This window comes from Micropterus dolomieu, linkage group LG08 (genome assembly GCF_021292245.1).
Source record: "Micropterus dolomieu isolate WLL.071019.BEF.003 ecotype Adirondacks linkage group LG08, ASM2129224v1, whole genome shotgun sequence".
Classification (NCBI taxonomy): Eukaryota; Metazoa; Chordata; class Actinopteri; order Centrarchiformes; family Centrarchidae; genus Micropterus; species Micropterus dolomieu.
Window position 1 is genome coordinate 27,118,233 of NC_060157.1, and position 20,304 is coordinate 27,138,536.

The window sequence follows — 20,304 nt, forward strand, 5'->3', positions numbered from 1 at the left end:
ATGTCATTTTGGCAAGGACTGTCATTTGAACTGCCAGTCTCTAAGGCTAATATCTTACATTTTTCCTTCATTTCTCATTACTCAGTGCACAAAGCCAAATGATTGACATAAAAACATGTGCAGACTCATACTGTGTACTTGTCAGCAAAGTAATGTTTTGATGCATTTCTTCACTTCCCATCTTGTTATTTTACTTGCTGCATTACAAATGCATTTCTTATTCTTTTTGCCAAATCTCTGTAATCTCATTTTGCCTCTGATTTAAAAATGTAATGAACTCTTGTCTAGCTTTCCATCAGGTAGCATTTTACTTTTATGTACCCTATTAAATTCAGTGTATGTTTCTGCCAAATATATTCTTCCTGCTACAAAAGCCCTTATCTCTGCTGTATCATACCATCCATGGGTACATATCCGAACTCACAAGTCATGACTGACAGGCCACTATTACTGTGAATTATATAGAGTAGGCCTACATTTTATATTTTTACCCCAGTGGAATTTCATGTAAAGGTTGCAAGTTAGTATCTATTATATAGGTTGGTGTATGTTCTGTTCGTTGTATGTTATGTTAGTTGTTAAATGCAGCTGTCTCTTACACAAAATTGCATGTAACCTGTTAGGATCTCCTGAAATGTCATAGAAACTCACAGTGCTAACAATTTGTAAATAACTTTATTGGATGTCAGGTTTTCTTACTGCAATTTTGCATTTCTTTCAGAAAACAGACAAGTAGGACTGTTAATAAATGAGATGGATGGGTTTTGTTGAAGTCCCAGTCCTAATTATTTTTATTATGTCACATGGCAAAATTTTGGGTGGAAATCTGTGTACAAACTCCAGATAAGAAAGTATAGAGGACATATTTAAACATGGTTTCCTGATAGATATAATGCTTATTATGGACTCGACCAATATTTTAGAAATTTTGCTAAAACCTTTTCCTGCTTTGACACACCAACCCTGTGTATGATGTGGAATGTGTATGATAATTTACATTAGACTGATCCTGGGTGCATCTCATTTCTCTTACACATTTGTTCTCATTCCCTCTTGCTCCTCAGCTCATCACACTCGCGACGTGAGGAAAACATACAAGGAAGGAGAAATCCAGGCAGCACATTTTGTCTGACTGACGAGGCAAACCAAGTTTATTCAGGCCAAGAATGTTCTTGCAGAGACTTGAATGTAATGTATGTCAGTGTGAACCCCACAATCTACTGGTATGATGGTATTGCTTTCAACACATACCCTAAATGAAATGATAAAAGATTTGGTGGTTAGACCAACAAAAGTTAACCTTGCTGTGTTTCTATATGCCATGGATACTCTGCAAACTGAGCTTTGGCTAACCACTGCTACAGCAGGTCTGCTGTCAGTCAGTGTGATCCAACGTGTACAAAATAGATTAAACAAATTTATGAAAATATGCTGGCTAGTCCTGTGTACTTGTTGATCTAGATAGTGTTTGCATAAGTTTTTTTTTTATTGGCATTGTAATCAGTTAATTTACTTATTACACTGGGCTTAGTCACTGCTGTAGGAGAAGCATCTGGAGGGCAACACATTCAATTTAGAAGTTAAAGCTGCATGCAGGGTTTTACGGGTTCAGCGCACTTTGTCATTCCAGATCAAGACATTATACAACTTAAAGAACAAATGTCTTAAACGATGTGGGCAATGTGACAATGCAGCTTGTTTTATTTACTGTTTGACAGCAACGGTAAGTATAACCACTTGACTGAGTTAAAGCCTAGATTCAATCAGGTTTTTGAGTCTCATTCAGTGCAGTAGTTTACTTCTCTCATGAATTATTGTCCCAGTGATCCGTGTATGCAGCCAAGCGTCACAGTAAGTATGGATATGGGAAGTATTTTGAACCTTTACTCGACAGTGGAGACATGACAGGAAATGAGGGGAGAGAGAGATGGGGAATGACATGCAACAAAGTTCTCTGTCTTGACTTTCCAACCAGTGGCATTGCAGTTCATGGTACAGTGCCTTCAGGTTGTATTCACACAAAAGCAGGCGTTTTGGTCCTCCCATTCATTTGAATTGGGGATGTCCGTTTAGGCCGCAGAGGTAGTGACCAAGGGATGCTGAAAAAAAAAGCCCGCATAAAAAAAAAAAATCCCTACAGCAATCAATAATTGTGCTCTTACACAAAAATGAAAAAAAAACAAAACACAGAATCTGTGGCTGTCGCAGGACTGTAATAAGCACGGCCAATAATTTGGTTGGCCTAGCTGTGCACTCACCGGGTGAAAATGTGTTTTGGGGGACTGGCTTTGGGCGGAGGCCTGAAGAGATTTCAGTGTTGAAATCTAGAAGTCTCTTGCTAGTTCTCCAATGTTGCCTACAGCAGGTTTAAGGATATAGTTGTAATTTCCTTAGAAAAAAAACGGTCTGACCAAAGGTCACAGTAAATATTTTATTAAAAAGTAAAACTTCAGTTAGGCTAAACTTTAACTGACTTAAACAAGACTAAATTAATGTAACACCAATCAAATACCTAAACTAATACAAGGCATTGGAAATATTCATTCAAATTAAATACAAATACACTTACCAGTATTTATAGTGTTAAGCATTCCTGTTATTACACTGAAAAGGCAAATGCATCACAGCATAATGTTTTGTGCTCTGTACGTTTACAGGTCTTGTGCAATATGTGTTTAAATGCACACAAATGCAACAAAAACATTTTGTAAGTTACTTACAAAGACAGTGAAGACAGTAAAGAATACTGGTCAGGTACACCAAGCTGCACCTTACTCAACAAGCTTGTTTCTTTAGTTCTTCGATGGCTCATCTCATTAGAGCAGTAGGGACTAGTTATAGTTCCAACTACTAGAACATGATAACTTCACATTATGTAAGTGGCAATAAGTGCAAATGTGATCAAAAAAGTAGACTGATAAAATGAGTAATTGCACGTTTTCTTTGTTTGTTTTGTCTTTCGGAAACAGATCCCAGATTATTTGCTGTTTGTTGGACTCTAATATGGTTATATATTGTCCTTGTGTGTTGCTGTCTCTCATTCAGGCAGCTTTTTCAGAAACAGAGTATAGTTTGAGAGTTCATTACTGTTGCACCTAGGATCTGAAGTCCTTTTTACTATAGGGCTTGTTTCCCAAGATGGTATCCACCTCAGATGCAATGGAAAGTGATAACTTCGGAAGAACCTGTGGAATGAGAAGAGAGAAAGGATGATTGTAATTTCTCAGTAAATTGATTTACCTTACCTGCAAGGAGGGAAACAGGCTTTAAATTGAAACAGACTTATATTAGAGGGAGGCCTTTACTTCTAAGAATTCTGTGTTTGCCTGTTTGGCACTGGTCGCTTATGTAACTTAACTCTGGTGTAGCCCAACCAACCAGAGCAAGAGGTATTTAGACTAATTCATCTGCTGATTGTGGGCTTCAGTGCTAATTCCGTGGGTGCTTAGCAGCTCGGGCACCCATGAGCAACAGTTAGCACAAACAGTGAAATCAATCCGTGAGGTTACTATTGGAAGATGTGAGAGCAAAACTGTACCTTTAACTTTGTCCAATCTTATATTTATCCTTTATACAGGTGCATCTCAAAAAATTTGAATATCATGAAATAGTAAATTGTGAGCACCAGAACCAGACTGAGAGATTAAAGGCTCGGGAAAACTTTCCAGGTGTTTTCAGTTAATTAGCTGATTAGAGCTCTTCTCAGTTCGACATTTCTGTATTTTAATACATTTTGAGATAATCAAGTTTTGATTTCCATGAGCTATAAGCTGTAATCATCTAAATAAATGAATGTAGAATACATGAAAGTTTCACTTCTTTAATTAAATTATGTAAAAACATGAACTTTGGCGGTGTGGTGGTGCAGTGGTTAGCACTGTCACCTCACAGCAAGAAGGTCGTGGGTTCAAACCCCGGTTGCCCCGGCCTTTCTGTGTGGAGTTTGCATGTTCTCCCCGTGTCCGCGTGGGTTCTCTCCAGGTGCTCCGGCTTCCTCCCACCATCTAAAGACGTGCAGGCTAGGTTAATTGGTGTCTCTAAATTGTCCTTAGGTGTGAGTGGTTGTTTGTCTATGTGTTGCCCTGTGACGGACTGACGACCTGTCCAGGGTGTACCCCGCCTTTCGCCTGATGTCAGCTGGGATTGGCTCCAGCCCCCCCCCGTGACCCTGTACGCAGGATAAGCGGTTGATGATGGATGGATGAAAAAAATGATATTGAAATATGATATTCAAATTTTTTGACATGCACCTGTATCGTATTGTTGTTTTGTATTTGTATTGCTTTGTATACTGTTTGGTTATCAAATTTTGGCACACCTTTTTGAAAAATGGATACATTTTTAATAAGATATAAGGCAGACACAGGTAGAAGCTGCAGACACTAGCATTCAGTTGAACAAATCTCGGCATACCTCAATGTGTGAGAGGTGCGTCAGAGGAAAGCATGACTTCATAATAATGAAAAAACTACTACTTAGTGCTGATACAGAGAGTCCAAGTGAAACCAGATTCTGCTACAGTAAGAAATTTCCCATTGACGTTCCCACTAAAAATCCCGTTAACATTTGTAACTAATTACAATAAATCCAGCCTTGGAACAGAGCCTTTCTCAACCGTATGTTGTGTGGCTCGCTTCATATGTTTATATAAGGACGGTATTTGTTTTTTTTAAATCGTCTAATATTGTTGTTTATTTAATATTTATGTTTTTAGAAGCCTTTAATTAACACAACTTCCCACAAGCCCTACACCTTGGTTGATCATGCCTTGATCACACTGTAATCCCAACAGGACAAAGAGACAAATAGCCAAGAAGTATCCATGCTGCTGCACTGTGCTCACAAAGTGATTGTTGTTTTACATTCTTAAAATCATGAAGGTTACAACGGCTTTGTCTTAGAATATGGACAGTTTTTATATATTCTGCATTTAAATTCTGGAAGGGAGAAATTGGGCTGGGGCTTGGATTAACGTCTGGGACTGGGGTTGTTGCAGTTTTAAAACGAAACTGACCAGAACATGAAAGGTAACAACTGATTATATGTTTCTTTGGTCTGTACCAAGTAAACTTAAGGTCTGAAAGTGACCTAAATCATTCCAAACACTCACAAAAGACTGTTTGGTACCATGTTGTGTTGGCTGTGGTTATGGAACTGTTAAAGTGTTTCCACCTGCTGCCTGTATGCTTTCTAACCTGTATTGCTCTGATATTCTCCATCAGCTGCTCGGTTCTGGAAGCTCCCAGGAGGACAGAGTTCACACCTTCGTTCCTCAAGCACCAGGCTGTGAGAATTTGCAAAAAAAGAAGAAAAGTTGTGCAGTCCTTCAGCAGCCATTGTTGTGTGGAGGTAACTGCAAAGTCATCTGGATTACAACACAGGCTAGGGGATAACAACACACATTATGTGTGCTGGACACATTTGTGCAAATATAGTCATGTGTTTTATATGAATCCCTAAATATTTCAACATGCTGTGTAAGAAAAGGTCTGTGGCCTGCATGTTTAATGAAGGGCTGATGGAGTTTTCGCACATGTTCTTTATTCATGTTTTATGAAAAAACAATACCGCAAGACTTTCCTTTTTTATGTTATTAACCATAGAATAAATAAAGGATATAATTTGCTATAATTGTAATAAAGTGTCAATCAATTTTAATAACAAGCTATCATGACAGAGACAGAAACCTTATTCCTGTAGAAAAAAACACGGACAACTTCATAGCGGGACATGATGGACGTAAACACAGAGTAACAAATTGCAGTTTGGTTTTACCGATAGCCAGCTGGGGCAGAGTGCAGCCTAGTCGCTCAGCAACTGCCTGCAACTCTTTTAGCTTCAGCTGCTGACGGTGCCCCTCCTCACTCAGGATCTTGTCCTTCATCCACTGATAGCCCTGTTGCAGACAGCACAAAACAGAGCCCGGGGCTTAAGGCAAGACAGGGATTCTTGTAGTGTACCCGCAGGTCTCTGGTGTGTGCTGCAGCCCAGTGTTTTTCCACCGGTGTTTTTGAGGGCGTGTCAGACTAGCCGCTTGGTGAGCGTTATATGAGGCGCATTTAGCTTTCATCCCTGTGACGTCACAAGGATGAAAGGGAAACGGCTGGACTACAAACAAGCCGTTTTCAAGCAGTTCAGAGCAGAGTTTTCTGTGGGAGGTGGGAACTCCCTTTGGGCTGGACTTTGGGCTTTTTCACTTTGCAAACATAGTACATGCACAAAAAAGGTATATAACTCAATAAAGAGGAAAAAGCTAAACAGCATACCACTTCTTTAATACAGCACATTAGCTTGTGCTATAGCTCACTACTTTCACTTAAAGTATAGTGTTGTTGTAGCACAACTTCTTTTAGGGAAGAGAGCAGCAGCTTGTAGCTTCATTGGATATGGTTTCAAAGTGGTTTCCCTATCACTAATAGTGAGTAGTTAGTAGTTCCAATGAAAACACAGTAAGTTTATTACGCAAAGTAAATGGGACATTGTTTGTAGCATGACACGTTGCTGTTCAGGTTTTCAAATGTTTTTTTTTCCAATGCTGTGAGCGTCACAGTGAAAATCTCATTGTAATGCAATGGGGGTAAAAATTTCAGACACAGATATCTCAGAACTTGTTCTGTAATTTAATTTGGGCAAAGCGTGTTAAAATATATACAACATTTTAGAAATAGAAAACAGAGTAGACATAATGAATATTAGGAGAAACAGGAGTTACCTTAAGTGAGGCACGTGAATAAGGGGGGATCCCACTGTTATACTTCCCTGAGATGATTCCACAGGCCAGTGGAGACCATGTCATTGCTCCAATGCCTGCGTACCCAAAACAGGCCTTGTAATGGACCAAATCACACACAGCAAATTTCTAATGTTGAATGAATTGTTTATTTGCAGTGTTACAGTGTGGGGGCCTGGTGGGGAGGGCAGCCTCCAGACCTTCTCACAGACTATGGCAGCTATTTACCTATCTTGTGGAAGAGATCAGGGAGTTGCACTTCAACTTTCTCCCTCTGGAACATGTGGTACTCTGCCTGTTCGCAGATGGGTGGGATCTGGTTGAACTGTCTTGCCACTGAGTATGCTTCCTACAGCAAATACAAGGAACAGTTAGTGAACAGTTACACACGTCTTCACGGATCCCAAATTTTGACCTGTTCAAAAATGGACCTACCCTTACCCAGTGTGCATGAATACAATTTCTAAAAAGAAAGCCAATCTCTACTAGACCCAAGGATAATCTAAATGTGGTGGACCGAAACAGAAGGAGAACACCAACAATGGCATGACTAGATGTGTTTAGACTGATAATAATTCGGACCTGGCACTAACTCAGATTGTGGGTTGAATTTAGGTTACAAGGAACCAAATGGACCCATGAATGCATTTACAGACTACTTGGAAACTTGTGTAAACTCACCATTATCTCCATGGAGGTCCATCTTGATGTCCCCCAATACATGGCCATCCCCTGGTTGATCACATGGGTCATTGCCCTCACCGTCTCTACCAAAACATCCCAAATAAGCTAGGTTACCAAGTTTCAGCAATCATCAGACAGACTACAAAAGACAGAAAGAAACTGCTCGAAAAAAAAACAGCGACCAGGTAAAATAAACTGAAAGAATGGCATAAAAACTGTACAGTCTAATATGTTCTTCATCTAGGTTCTGGGTTTTTTAGTACGCCCCAACAACACTTCTTGGATTCTCTCTGACATGTGATTGAACAAACCAGTCAGAGGTTAGACAGACAATACTGGGTGACGGCTTGTGGCATAAGCAAGAGCAACTTGGTTAAGGCATCCCAGTCACTAAACTGTTATTGAATAACTCAATTCTCAATCACATCATCACATTGGGTGATGTTTTGGGTTCAAGTTTTATGAATGCCTACCAGCTGTTTTTGATGAGGCCCTTAATCCATGCTTTTGGAATGATGATGTTTTCAAGCAGAACTTAAGCACTTCTAAAAAGCAATGAGGGTTAAATACTTAAAATTGGGCATGATAACTGTGACCAGCGGAGACTTCCAACATTTCACATCACTTCATTACCAGGCTCAAGGCAGCGTCTGTTATGTGTTCAGGTTTCTGAGACAGTTTTGTCAAAGACTTGCTTTTTAAATAATGAAATAAACCATTACATATAAAAGACATCTGTTCATTGGCTGATATGATATGGGTTTAATACAAAAATTACCATGCGTGACTGTAAAGATTTGGGGCATTTCTGAAAACAACGCTGAAGCTCCATAAACCCACCATTGCCTATGGATGGGAGGTTCCAGTATGTCAGCTGCAATTTTCTGAAAGGGCTCAGTAGCAACACCTGTTCTCATCGGTGGTGTCAGATGGGGTGTGGGACTCCATCACATAGAGAGCATTTCTTCCACTATAGCCAGATGTAGCAAAACAAACACGGCCAGAAGCAAAGCTATAACAAGGTCTTGCCAAGTGTGTGGCACAATGACTTGGTACCATAGACTGTATAAAAGAAGTGGACGTAGTCATCGTGACATCACCCGTTGGTTTGCGGACTGCGGTTTTGAAGCCTCAAGTTTGGCAGATGGGGGCGCTGCCATGTTGTGTTTTCGCAACAGGCACCAGACATGACCATATTTGAACGCGACGGTGGAGCTAGCTTGCTTAGCTAGGTGCAACTGTGACTCACGTTAACTGTCATTTTAACTGGGCTGATAACTAACAGTCTTAAAACTAAATACTCACCAGATAAAGTGAACAGCCAACTCCTAATAAGCTTTTTCAACAGCGCTGGTTAAATTTACACAGTGCCGAGGGTACAAGTCACGGTGGCCTGATTGACAGGTCGCCATGGTAACGACTTGTCAATCACAGATAATCCCTGAAGCATACTCTGCTTTGTGGTCTACTTTCCTCTAAATGGGACCATAATTTACTAAATGAACATTATGTTTTACTGAAGAAGACTTGAAACTAGCGATTGAGACCATAAACTCATAATGAAAGTGTTTACTGAAGTAATAAATCAGCTGAGAAGTAGGGTCATTTTGCCATTATTTCTAATGGAACCAGACTTCTTATTGCAACCAGAGGAGTCGCCTTCTGATGGCTGTTCAATAGAATGCAGGTTTAACAGACTTCTGCATTGGATTCATGTCTCAGACCGGAAGCCCCCCCTGTTCCATTGTTTCCTCAGCACCAAAACAGGAAGTTGTTGTAACTTCACTGTAAATTCTCAAATCTGCACCAAACTTTACGTGCTTCATAACGGTCCTGCCCCGAACCCATCTACAATTGTCAGTTATAGTTTTAGCTCCACCTACTGGAAACAGAAAGTAAGCTCTGTGTGAGACTCATCATGCAATTTAAATAAAATTTCACAATGTCTTCCACACGTGATGTGTTAGGACATAATGTAGTTACCGGGTGCTCTCTCTAATGTAATCTGGACAACCAACATTCCAGCAAGTCTTATTGGACTGGGTCACACTCAACAATACAATTTCCCCACCAGAGAAAGAAAGATTCAAAGAAACCAAAAGAAACATTCGGACAAAAAGCACACCCACCTTCTATAGGTGTATTAGGATCTGGTCGATTTGCAAAAACCACGTCTATGTACTCCAGCTGAAGCCTCTCTAGTGATGCTCTTAGACCTGTTTCATAAATACAATTGCATATTTATTTTAGCCTTACATATGAGAAATGTGATGTTATGTGGCTATGATGCACATGCAACTTGGTTGTTCAAATAAATCAATCTACTTTTGCTGTCATGACAAAATGCTAGCCTTATAATTATTCACAGTAGTAGCTAAAACTCTTACCTTCAATTATATGTTTTCTAGACAACCCTCTTTCCATTTCTGCTCTGAAAAAAAAACATTGAGCATTTTCACTGTGTGTGTAGAATTCAAATATAATACATTTCTAATTTAATACTGTGGAGGTGGGCATGATTTGCATTCAGCTGCAGTAGGGAGAGGTGGCTCAGGTGAGCAGAGCCAGGGAGTGCAGACCGTGTGGAGGAGTGTCCTAAGGTGACCGGCGTGAGCGAGCTGGGGAGCGTGTGGTCAGCCCGGGCAAGGAGCTTTATTGTGGGAAAGTGTGTGTGTGCGGCAGCGTGTGAAATAAAGACACTCTATTAAACCGTGCTCCTGAGACTTACAGATACATCTTATGTTACACTCACTGGTAACGAATGCTGGAAAGCTTAGCATACTAGGATAAAAGAATGCGCCAGTACATATAGCGCTGGATCTAATCAGAGAAAATGAGAAGCAGGTGAGTGAAGATGGGTGAAGCATGCCAGGTGAGGGAAAGGGGTTACTTGAGAGAGAAGGGAGTGGCAGGTTCTGAAATGACAGTACTGGGAGATCAGGAAGGATTATTGACATTTTATATTGTAAAATATATTGTGTTATAGGTATCATTGCTATATTGAATATAGGTAAGCACAAAGCACAGAACCAAATCCTATCCTTCCATCCATTTTCTTCCACTTATCCGGGGCCAGGTTGGGGTGGCAGCAGGCTAAGCAGGGTAGTCCAGACATTTTCCATTTGCTCCTGGGGGATTCTAAGGTGTTCCCAGGTCAGATGAGATATATAATCTCTCAAGCATGTTCTGATGAAGCCAACAGAACCACATCCTCTGCAAAGAGTAGAGGTGCAATTCTGAGGTCCTATCAGACAGGACAACCTCCTCCCCCCAACTGTGCCTTGAGATCCTGTCCTGTCCATGAGTATCACAAACAAAATCTGTGACAAGGGACAACCCTGGTGGGGGATATTTGACTTTGTACAGAGAATACGGACACAGATCTCACCTTGGTTATAGAGCTTTCATCGGATGCATTGCCAAGGTGACGGAGTTAACTTCCATTCTGTTTGTTTATCAATGGGTTTGTGTTTACTGGCTAATACGGTGAGTGATATCCAGTACAGTGTTTCCCGTACATTCATTTATTTGTGGCGGCCCACTACATTATCAGCGCTGACCGCCGCATATTGATTTCTGTTATTTTTACTATTTAAGATGGGAAAACTTAGATTTCAGAGCTGCATGCAGTGCATATTCGCTCAGCACCTCCTCTCACTCACTTCCTTTCTCTCTCGGTCTCCCACAAACACATTGACAGCGGACCATCCATCCAAATCCATCCAACGTCAATGTCGGAGATCCCCCCTTGCTGCGCACAGTTAAGTGCAATTTATACTTCTGCGTCAAATCGACGGGGTAGGTGACGGCGTAGGTACGGGGCTACGCAGAGGCTATGCCGTCGCCTGACTGTTTTTTTTTATTGAGGTGAACATTTACATGTTATTTATTAACAATATCTGGCATAGTCAGAGATCACCAAATATCAGTGCTAACAGGAAACGGAGCACGTTTTTTAGCTATTTTCTTCTTCATGAACAACAGGGACTTGTAGTATGCAAATTCTTTCTTGAAGACATTAAAAAGAGGCTGTGTTTTTAAACATTTACATTTGTGGTTGAAGAAGTGTTTAAGAGCAGTTCATAGTTTTTGTCCTTCATTATAATTCCAAATGTGATGTTATCTCTAGTGAAATTGGAGAGAGACTGGAGATAAGGTTCCAGCCAATCATACATGTCACACCAGAATGTGTTACTGTAAGGACAGAAGAAAAACAAGTGATCCGTGGTCTCTATGTCCTCATCACAGAATATACAGTTAGTTGGATCAATGTTAAATCTATGTGAGAGGAGATCTCTTGAAGGATATATGCCATTAAATACTTTGAAGTGAAGCTCTTTAGCTGTTGGTGAGAAAGGTAACTTTAAGAAATCTGTGCATAGTTTCTTCAGAGAAGAATGACTGAAAATAAGAGAGGCAGCATTTCGGCTGTGTTGCATTGGGTATAAAGAGATCTCTGTGTAAAGAGATCATGGATCACTTTGTTTTGCAAAGTCTTACTACAGAACTGGTGATTAGCAATCATCAATGAAGGAAGAAGAGGGGGGTTGAACATATGAGGCAGTGCATTTTTTGGGATACTTTGGATAATGCTTTGGATGCTTTTTGTACCGAAATCTTCAAAAGATAAAACATTTCAATAGTTGTCCAGTAAATGTGTGACAGACCAAATATTGTTTTCCATCCATTCATTGAGATACAGGGACTTATTTCTAAAGAGAATGAATCTGCAATTCCAGATGGGTACGTCATGGGGAGTAAAATTGTGTTTGTACAGTAGTTTCCAATATAACAGAACTTGTGAATGAAATGCAGACAGTTTTATAGAAAGTTTTAGAACATTAACATTAACAGCGTAACAGTAAATCAATACCTCCATTTTTTTTAAACAATTCCCTGGACACACAATACCAGAAGCTTTACGCCATCACCTGACTTGCACCTCCTCAAAAATGTAACTACACGTCGAGTCGACGCAGACCGTAAGCTCTGTGACTGGTCAGCTGGGTAGCCTCGCTATGCCTCCGAGCCGATCGGAAGTACCCTGCGCTTTGAAGTAACGGCCAAAACGGCGGCTGTAACACAGTGAATCAATATATTTGACCGTCGCAACCCGAGCGAAATGACTCGTTTCGCTATCAGAATTTGATCCCTTCGGTCGGTAACCTTTGAAAAGGTTAGCAGAGCTTAAAACTGGAAGTTAGCCAGCTTGGCCAGCAAAAGTCAACACAGTGGACGCTGTAGCGCTACTGCCGACTAGAGTTTGGGGATGTAATTGACGAATGACGGACACACCTACGTACAAGTATAAATGCATGGCCCTGCGGAGGAGTATAAATGGACCTTTACGCTGTCATTCTTTGGGAAACACCGCGGTAAATCACACAGGTCGGTGGAAAAACATTCTTGTCTCAAATTTCTGTTCAGCGGGTCTGGTAGTGTGACCTTATCACGTTTCAGTTTGGCCAAGTAACATTTCTTTTCTTCGACTGGCAGCTAAGGTTATTTACTTGCATTATGGATTACTTGCGGAAGTCTGCCGGAAGTTAAGTTTGGGCCAGAGTAATGCACATGCGCAGTACCGTTTGTTTATGTTGTTACCGTTGAAACCGTCATAGGAACCAGATGGTTCTTAGCAATGGTCTGACTATCCCATACTCCCTCAGTGTCCCGCACACGACCACCTTGGGACACAGTCAAAAGCTATTTTTTCTGGGGCACATTTAGCTCAGTTGGTAGCGCGCACCCCATGTACAAGGCACTGTAGTAGCCTGGGTTCGGGTCTAGCCTGTGGCCCTTTGCCGCATGTCGCCCCCTATATCTCTCCCTCTTTCCTCATTCTATCCACTGTCCTATCAAACGAAGGCGAAAAATGCTCCAAAAAATGTCTTTTCTAGCTATTTCTGAAACCACTAGACACATGTAGACCCCCCATGCCCACAACTCTGCAAGGGGTAAAGAGCTGGTCCAGTGTTCCATAGCCAGGATGAAATCAGCATTGCTCCTCCTGGAGTGGAGGTTTGTCTCTTTTTCAGCACCCTGAAAGAAACTTTCCCAGGGTGGCTGAGCAGAGTGATACACCTATAAGTGGAACAAACCCTCGGGTCCCCCTTTTTAAAAATGGGAACCACCCTGTTCTGCCACGCCAATTGCAGGGAGTACTGAAAAAAAGAACAACTGTAGGTCTTGTTATGTCCCTTTGGACAACATTGCAGGCTCACTTCAGCCTCAGTGGAATGACAGAAAGCGGACTGAAGGACTGAAATCTATCTTTACTATTGTAGCCTATGCTTTGTATCCCCAGATAACAAAAAAATCCCATACCAAGTCATTATATTAATACTAGTGAAATCCACTGCTTGGTTGCAGTCTGGATGAGGAATATGCACATATTGTAAGCAGGGCTTCTATTTGACTGTTTTACTATTATATGCTTTACTATAATAGGCCTATGTTTCACTGTGAGGTGCTTTGCTCTTAGCTTATGGCTACAAAGGAGCATTCATTCATTGCAATCATAGAAAGAGTAAAAGAAGGAGAGACAGAGACGGAGTAGGAGAGAAAAAGAAAGCATAGACATACTTTCCACCCCAGAAGATTTTGGTGGTGATGACTAAACTGGAACGCCTGCATGTAGGACCATAAATAAAAACAGAAATCAGACTGTGGTAGTTTCACACCTGGAAACAATATCTCTTGGGGACAAAAAAGCAATATATCATCAAGCACTTCACAAAAACAGTAGTACAGAGTACAACATAAGTAGCAGAGTAGCAAATAATTGTGTATGCATGCCCAGATATTCAGTTTCTCCAGTGACCATAGCTGGTGTAACGGAAATAACCGTAGAGGATGGAAATGTCCATACATTGTAACAGCGGTAGGGGATATGCATTGAGTATGGATTAAAAGCTAGGTCAAATAAAATGTAAATGAAGTCACACCCTGAAGGGGTGCATTAATCAATATCCACTATTTAGTTACAGCCGAGTCCATTTGCTTTCTGATATAATCAAAAAAGCAACAAAATCTTAACAAATTTACAGTATGAATCAGGTGAGGAGTATGTAATCTCTTCCAAATAAAGACAGGATACCATATCATTGAGCCAAAACAGGGAGGAGAGGTAGACTTCATTCTGTCAAAATAACCCCTTATAGAAACATTAAAGCATGTTGGGTCCTAAATAGTAGTTTTAGGAAGTAAGAGCAAGTACACGGTATAGGTCAAATTGTTCCCCATAATTAAACAAAGTAAATGTACTGATTGCCTCCCAAAATGTTTAACTTTAGGGCAAGTCCAGAATGGATGTCCCCTCTCCTGACCTGACATTTGTCTGCACTAGAAGAAGTTTTGAGATTACTGAGCCCAAAGCTCATCAGATATCTCAGAACCAAATCCCCTTCTCTAAGCCTCTCTGAGATGACAAGAGGAGGAAGGCTAGGTAAATTTAGATAAAAAGAGATTAAATCAAACCTTCGGGTAATGAAAGAAATTGAAATATAGAACTATAGAGTATAGAATATCTGGAACACAAGTTCATGTAATTTTTCATTTCAGGCCCTGTTATATCACTGCGATGGCCTCAGAACATATTTGACATCCCATTGTCTACACCATCTCTGGTAAATCATAATGGGAGCAAAAAACTGAAATGCTGTTGCAAACTGTTAATTTGGGTTGCTTGTGGTCCCATGCTCCCTGTGGACCTTTCCCTCCCCATGTGGACAAGCAATTGCTTGCCAGTGTAGGCTTCCTGCAAGGTTGGAGCTTCCGTCTGGAGTGTGTCCGTTTGTCGCTAATCACAAGTAGGTGGTCATGTAGAATGGGTGAACAGCTAATCAGTTGTGTTTAGCCACACGTGAGTGCTAATTTGCAGTCTGGTGCCTTTTTGTTTTTAGGGCACGGCGTCTTCCTGAAGTGGCAGTCCAGTCTCTTGCCTGCCCAGTTGAGGAAAAGCTGCCATTCCTCTTTCCTTTATATGCTAGACAAAACCTTTATGTACAGGTGCTGGTCATATAATTAGAATATCATCAAAAAGTGGATTTATTTCAGTAATTCCATTCAAAAAGTGAAACTTGGATATTATATTCATTCATTCATTCATTCATTCATTCCACACAGACTGATATATTTCAAATGTTTATTTCATTTAATTGTGATGATTAAAACTGACAACTAATGAAAATCCCAATTTCAGTATCTCCGAAAATTTGAATATTACTTAAGACCAATACAAAAAAAGGATTTTTAGAAATGTTGGTCAACTGAAAAGTATGAACATGAAAAGTATGAGCATGTACAGCACTCAATACTTAGTTGGGGCCCCTTTTGCCTGAATTCCTGCAGCAATGCGGCGTGGCATGGAGTCGATCAGTCTGTGGCACTGCTCAGGTGTTATGAGAGCCCAGGTTGCTCTGATAGTGGCCTTCAGCTCTTCTGCATTGTTGGGTCTGGCGTATCGCATCTTCCTCTTCACAATACCCCATAGATTTTCTATAGGGTTAAGGTCAGGCCAGTTTGCTGGCCAATTAAGAACAGGGATACCATGGTCCTTAAACCAGGTACTGGTAGCTCTAATTTTCTGAAATACTGATTTTGGGGTTTTCATTAGTTGTCAGTTATAATCATCAAAATTAAAAGGAATGAACACTTGAAATATATCAGTCTGTGTGGAATGAATGTATACATTATACAAGTTACACTTTTTGAATGGAATTACTGAAATAAATCAACTTTTTGATGATATTCTAATTATATGACCAGCACCTGTATATGACAAAAGTTCTGTTTGACATCCTCTTTTAATGTAGGACAGTATGAAAGTGTGATCGGGTGTAAGGAGTTAACAGTCTCAGTTAGCTCAGTTTTTAACAGTGTGTTTGTCACTATGTGTAAATATTGATTTTTGTAAATATTTAGTTTGGTTTATTTTGTTTCTTTCCTCTGGAAACAGTTTGGTTTTGTTGAGCTAATTGTTTGCTTTTGCTGGGTTGTTTTCTTTTTACTAATTTGTTTAGAATCTCAATTCTGTCTGGTTTTAAATGGTATGAATGTTGTAAAAGCCTTTTAAAAAGGAAATGTCAAAATAAAATAAACTGTTTTGTGAATGGAACGTCTCTGACCTTCCCTACTCCAAGTAAGACGAACCTGTTCATTTGTCAGTGTTGGCTTGGGAAAATTAAAATTCCCCAGGTGGTGTAGTTGGTTAATATTGCATGTCTTATTAAAATTAAAACAAATTTCTGTGAGGCCCAAACGATCTGCCTTGCTACATTTGCATACTTGGGTTTGAGACTTTCAGCTCACAACAACAAGGACAAAAGGTAGGCACAGGTGGTCCCTGTTGAGCTGGCTGTTTTTCTCATTAATTCTTAGTACCCATTGGCACTAGCTGCCTATACAGCTTGTGCAGCAAAAGCGGCCCATCAGTGGAGCATCTTTAATCCTCCGTCAGTGTATACATAGGATATGTTCAGGCACAGTATTGAATATAGGTCATCCAACAACAATCACTATGATTACATGTGTAAAGCAGAAGAAAATAGACTTGAAGTGAAAAGGTGAGTGACCCATTGATATGCTGCACCCTTTTGGCTCGATTCTCCTCCCATCATTCAATAAAAAAAAGTTAGGAGGGTCCTCACAACTGAGTGCTTATATTTTGAGTGATGGTTGGGAATTTATATTAAACATCTGTGTGAGAGGGTTGCCAGTGCCCTGTGGTCTACGCTCTTCTCAGCCTTCACATGTCAGCTGTGTTCTGTCAGCTGCTGTCTAACGACCTTCACCCCTTCTTCACCCCTTCTTCTGCTGGTAAACGGCACACAGGATACCAGTCTTTATATCAAATCCTTGATCTTGACAACAGTGAGCTTTTCCATTGCACTGTTTTGGCTCACCTTGACTTTTCCGGGCCTTCCATCTTGTCAAAAGAGAGAGATATTTGGATCTCAATTGCTAGATGGGTGGAGATGGAGAAAATTTTGTCCACCCAAGACTTACATCAAGTCATAGGATTTGTTCCCTACTCATCTGCATGGTTATACTTGGTGTTGTCAAAAGTGCCAATGGAAAAGTCCTAATGGTAATCCCCGGGAGAGTTGGCCATTAGATGGTCGCTTCAGCCTTTGCTGTGTTAGTTTTGACAGGATTGTCAGGCTTCATGAACTTCAAAAATTATGACTCTAAACTATAGACCTCTCCTTGGGTCTTGTCTGACACCAGCTGTGATGCTAATGGAGGCGCCACAGTGGAGGAGCTGGATTCAACCATAATAAATGTTTGGGTTTGACAACATTTGACTATACAGATAATACAATAAAAAGTATAAAAGAGTAAAAAAAATTGTGGATATACGGTTTAAACTGAGCCTTTTAATATGATACTACTAGTAGATACTACTAAGATTAAAAGTCTAGACAAACAAGACAAACATCATGAAGCTCCTACCTCCATCCTTTCTTCTTTATGATTCTTCCCAAGACAACTTCAGCCCTTGGAAGATTAGCAGAGAGAGAGAGACATGCTGCTTCTTTAATAAATAAATTTTTTAATACATAAGAAAATTTATAGGCCATACAAAGTTCCTCATGGACCACAAAATAAGGTACAAGGTGAGTTAAAGAGGTCATATTATACTAATTTTCAGGTTCATAATGTTATTTAGGGGTTGTACCAGAATAGCTTTATATGGTTGAATTTTGAAAAAACACCATATTTTTGTGGTCACACTGCACATTGCTGCAGCTCCTCTTTTCAACCTGTGTCGAACGGGCCGTTTTAGCCAGCGAGTGAGGCATCTCACTTCAATTTGAGCTTTGTGGGGAGTTGCACATGCGCAGTAGCTAGGTAAGGACTACTAGCCAATCAAAAGCAGAGTAGGGCGGGTCCTGACAAGCAAGGTACTATGACCCAAAACAAAGCCGCTTCAGCGGGTTACCATGGCTTAGGTTCCGCTGTAGCCTACATGTTTGAGCACATTGGACGTGATGTAACAAATGGGAGAGGTGTTTTGGTTGGTGACTTTCAGTCATATGCATCTGTGGTTGCAGTTTAAATGTTTTTTACTGGATTAAAACCCAAATCATTAAGGGAAAATAAATTAAACTTGAGAGACAATTCCAGTGTGTCATTATCACCACATTGTTATTCTGTAGAAGTAACAAAACAACTTGTACAGCAGGCAGCCAGCCATCTCTCTGAAAAACAAGAGCCAGCTAGATCAACTTGTGACCACACTACTCATGAACTTAATACCATTTTACACAAATAAGCATTATTTAGCTCAGATTTGTTTCTAAAATAAGTTATCTATTTATGTTAGTAGCCTTAAGGCTATGTTTGCGGCTACTTACAATGTGTAATTATGACAAACACACGTGTGTGTGTGTGTGTGTGTGTGTGTGTGTGTGTGTGTGTGTGTGTGTGTGTGTGTGTGTGTGTGTGTGTGCTAGACATTAAATTCTCATTTGTAACACAAGACTATAAATTATCAGTTAGTTATAGAAAACAGGCACTATACAGCCAGAAGTAAAAACCAGGTAGAACAACATTACTTAGGCCTATTTCTTAGTAAGCCATATTTTACGCAGTCTGTCCAAGGAAGGTTAAAAATTAATGGATGGACTCATTTATACTGGAAGTGCAAACCTTCACAGAACACATCAAGTCTGGACAGTCACATCAATCAAAATTTATTTATCGAGCACTTTAAAAATCCAAAGTGGACACAAAGTGCTATACAGTAAAACAATAAAATGAAGAAAAGAGGTGGGTTTTAGAAGAGACTTAAAAACAGACAGTGAGGATGCCTCAGATACATCAAGTAGGCCTACACACGAGAGGATCTCAGCAACAACCTGTGGCGGTTTTGGGGGCAGCCAACAGGGGCCAGTGCCCTTATGGCCCCCTCTGAACGAAAAGTCTACAATAATCATAGTAATATCTTCCTTGGCGCTGATGTGTACAAATGTGTCTCAACTAGTCGGATCCTTTAGGATGTTACACTGCCACTGTCAGGTGTCGTGCCAAGGTAGTTATCCCTGACGATAACTGATGGTGAAGGCGGACTTTCGACTTCACAAAAGTACATGAAAAATATATGACATGTGGATTGTTTCATCCATCGTTTTACACATTTATTTCGCGATAGTCTGGCGATGTTATAACTGACCACGTAGTTGATCTTAGTCATCCATGTTACTGTTTGGAAGCTAGATCTAGACAGTCACCTTTTTCAAGTAAGCTGCTCAACGTCGCATCTACTTGACTCAAAATGTACATTAAACTGAATGCAACATTGTAGACAATATTTTGGCCTTGCAATCCATGTTTCCATTGTGTCATGACTCCCGCATCTATCACCCGAGTTTGGGACCGTTTTGATTTGTTTTTTCCTTTGGGTGAGTGAGGCATGCTTTGTGTCTTTTTGTTCTGTTATCTTCCCTCACTTCTCTCAGTTTTATGAATCCTGGGGGTGTCTGGTTTTCTGCGTTGACCCTAGCTGCACCTGCTGGTAATCACGCACCTGTTCCTGATCAGCCATCCGCACCTCTTCTTAAGGAGAGACCAGACTTACATTCCCTGCTGGCTTATTAAGTTGTGTACTGTAGGTCTTGCCTCAGCATCTAGCTTTACTAGTGAAGTAACCAGTTTGCTTTAACTAATCTCTGTCTGCTCACCCTACCTGCCAGTTCCAAGTCTCTCAAAGCAAAGATCCAACCCTCCCAACCACACTCCAGCCAGCCAAGGCCAGCCAGCCCTCACGTTCCTACTGCTTTGAAGGAGACTCCCTGCCACCTCACCCTGCCTCCATCAATAAACTGTTTCATTGCTGCATTGTCTCCATGTCTGCATCTGGGTTCTGGCATAACCTCTGACACATTGCA

At 40.6% G+C, this 20,304-nt stretch overlaps 1 protein-coding gene across 1 annotated transcript; it reads right to left on the minus strand.

The window, feature by feature from the left end:
- Positions 1–1,868: 1,868 nt before the first annotated feature.
- LOC123974950 (voltage-gated potassium channel subunit beta-2-like) lies at positions 1,869–17,914 on the minus strand. Its single transcript, XM_046056002.1, has 12 exons — positions 17,867–17,914; positions 13,997–14,041; positions 9,802–9,845; positions 9,544–9,630; positions 7,412–7,497; positions 6,959–7,079; positions 6,713–6,807; positions 5,776–5,896; positions 5,196–5,284; positions 2,570–3,185; positions 2,259–2,356; positions 1,869–2,099 (listed from the first exon to the last, which is right to left on the minus strand). The coding sequence occupies exons 3-10, from the start codon at positions 9,836–9,838 to the stop codon at positions 3,096–3,098; spliced, it is 726 nt and encodes a 241-aa protein (XP_045911958.1). The 5' UTR covers positions 9,839–9,845; positions 13,997–14,041; positions 17,867–17,914; the 3' UTR covers positions 1,869–2,099; positions 2,259–2,356; positions 2,570–3,095.
- Positions 17,915–20,304: the final 2,390 nt, after the last annotated feature.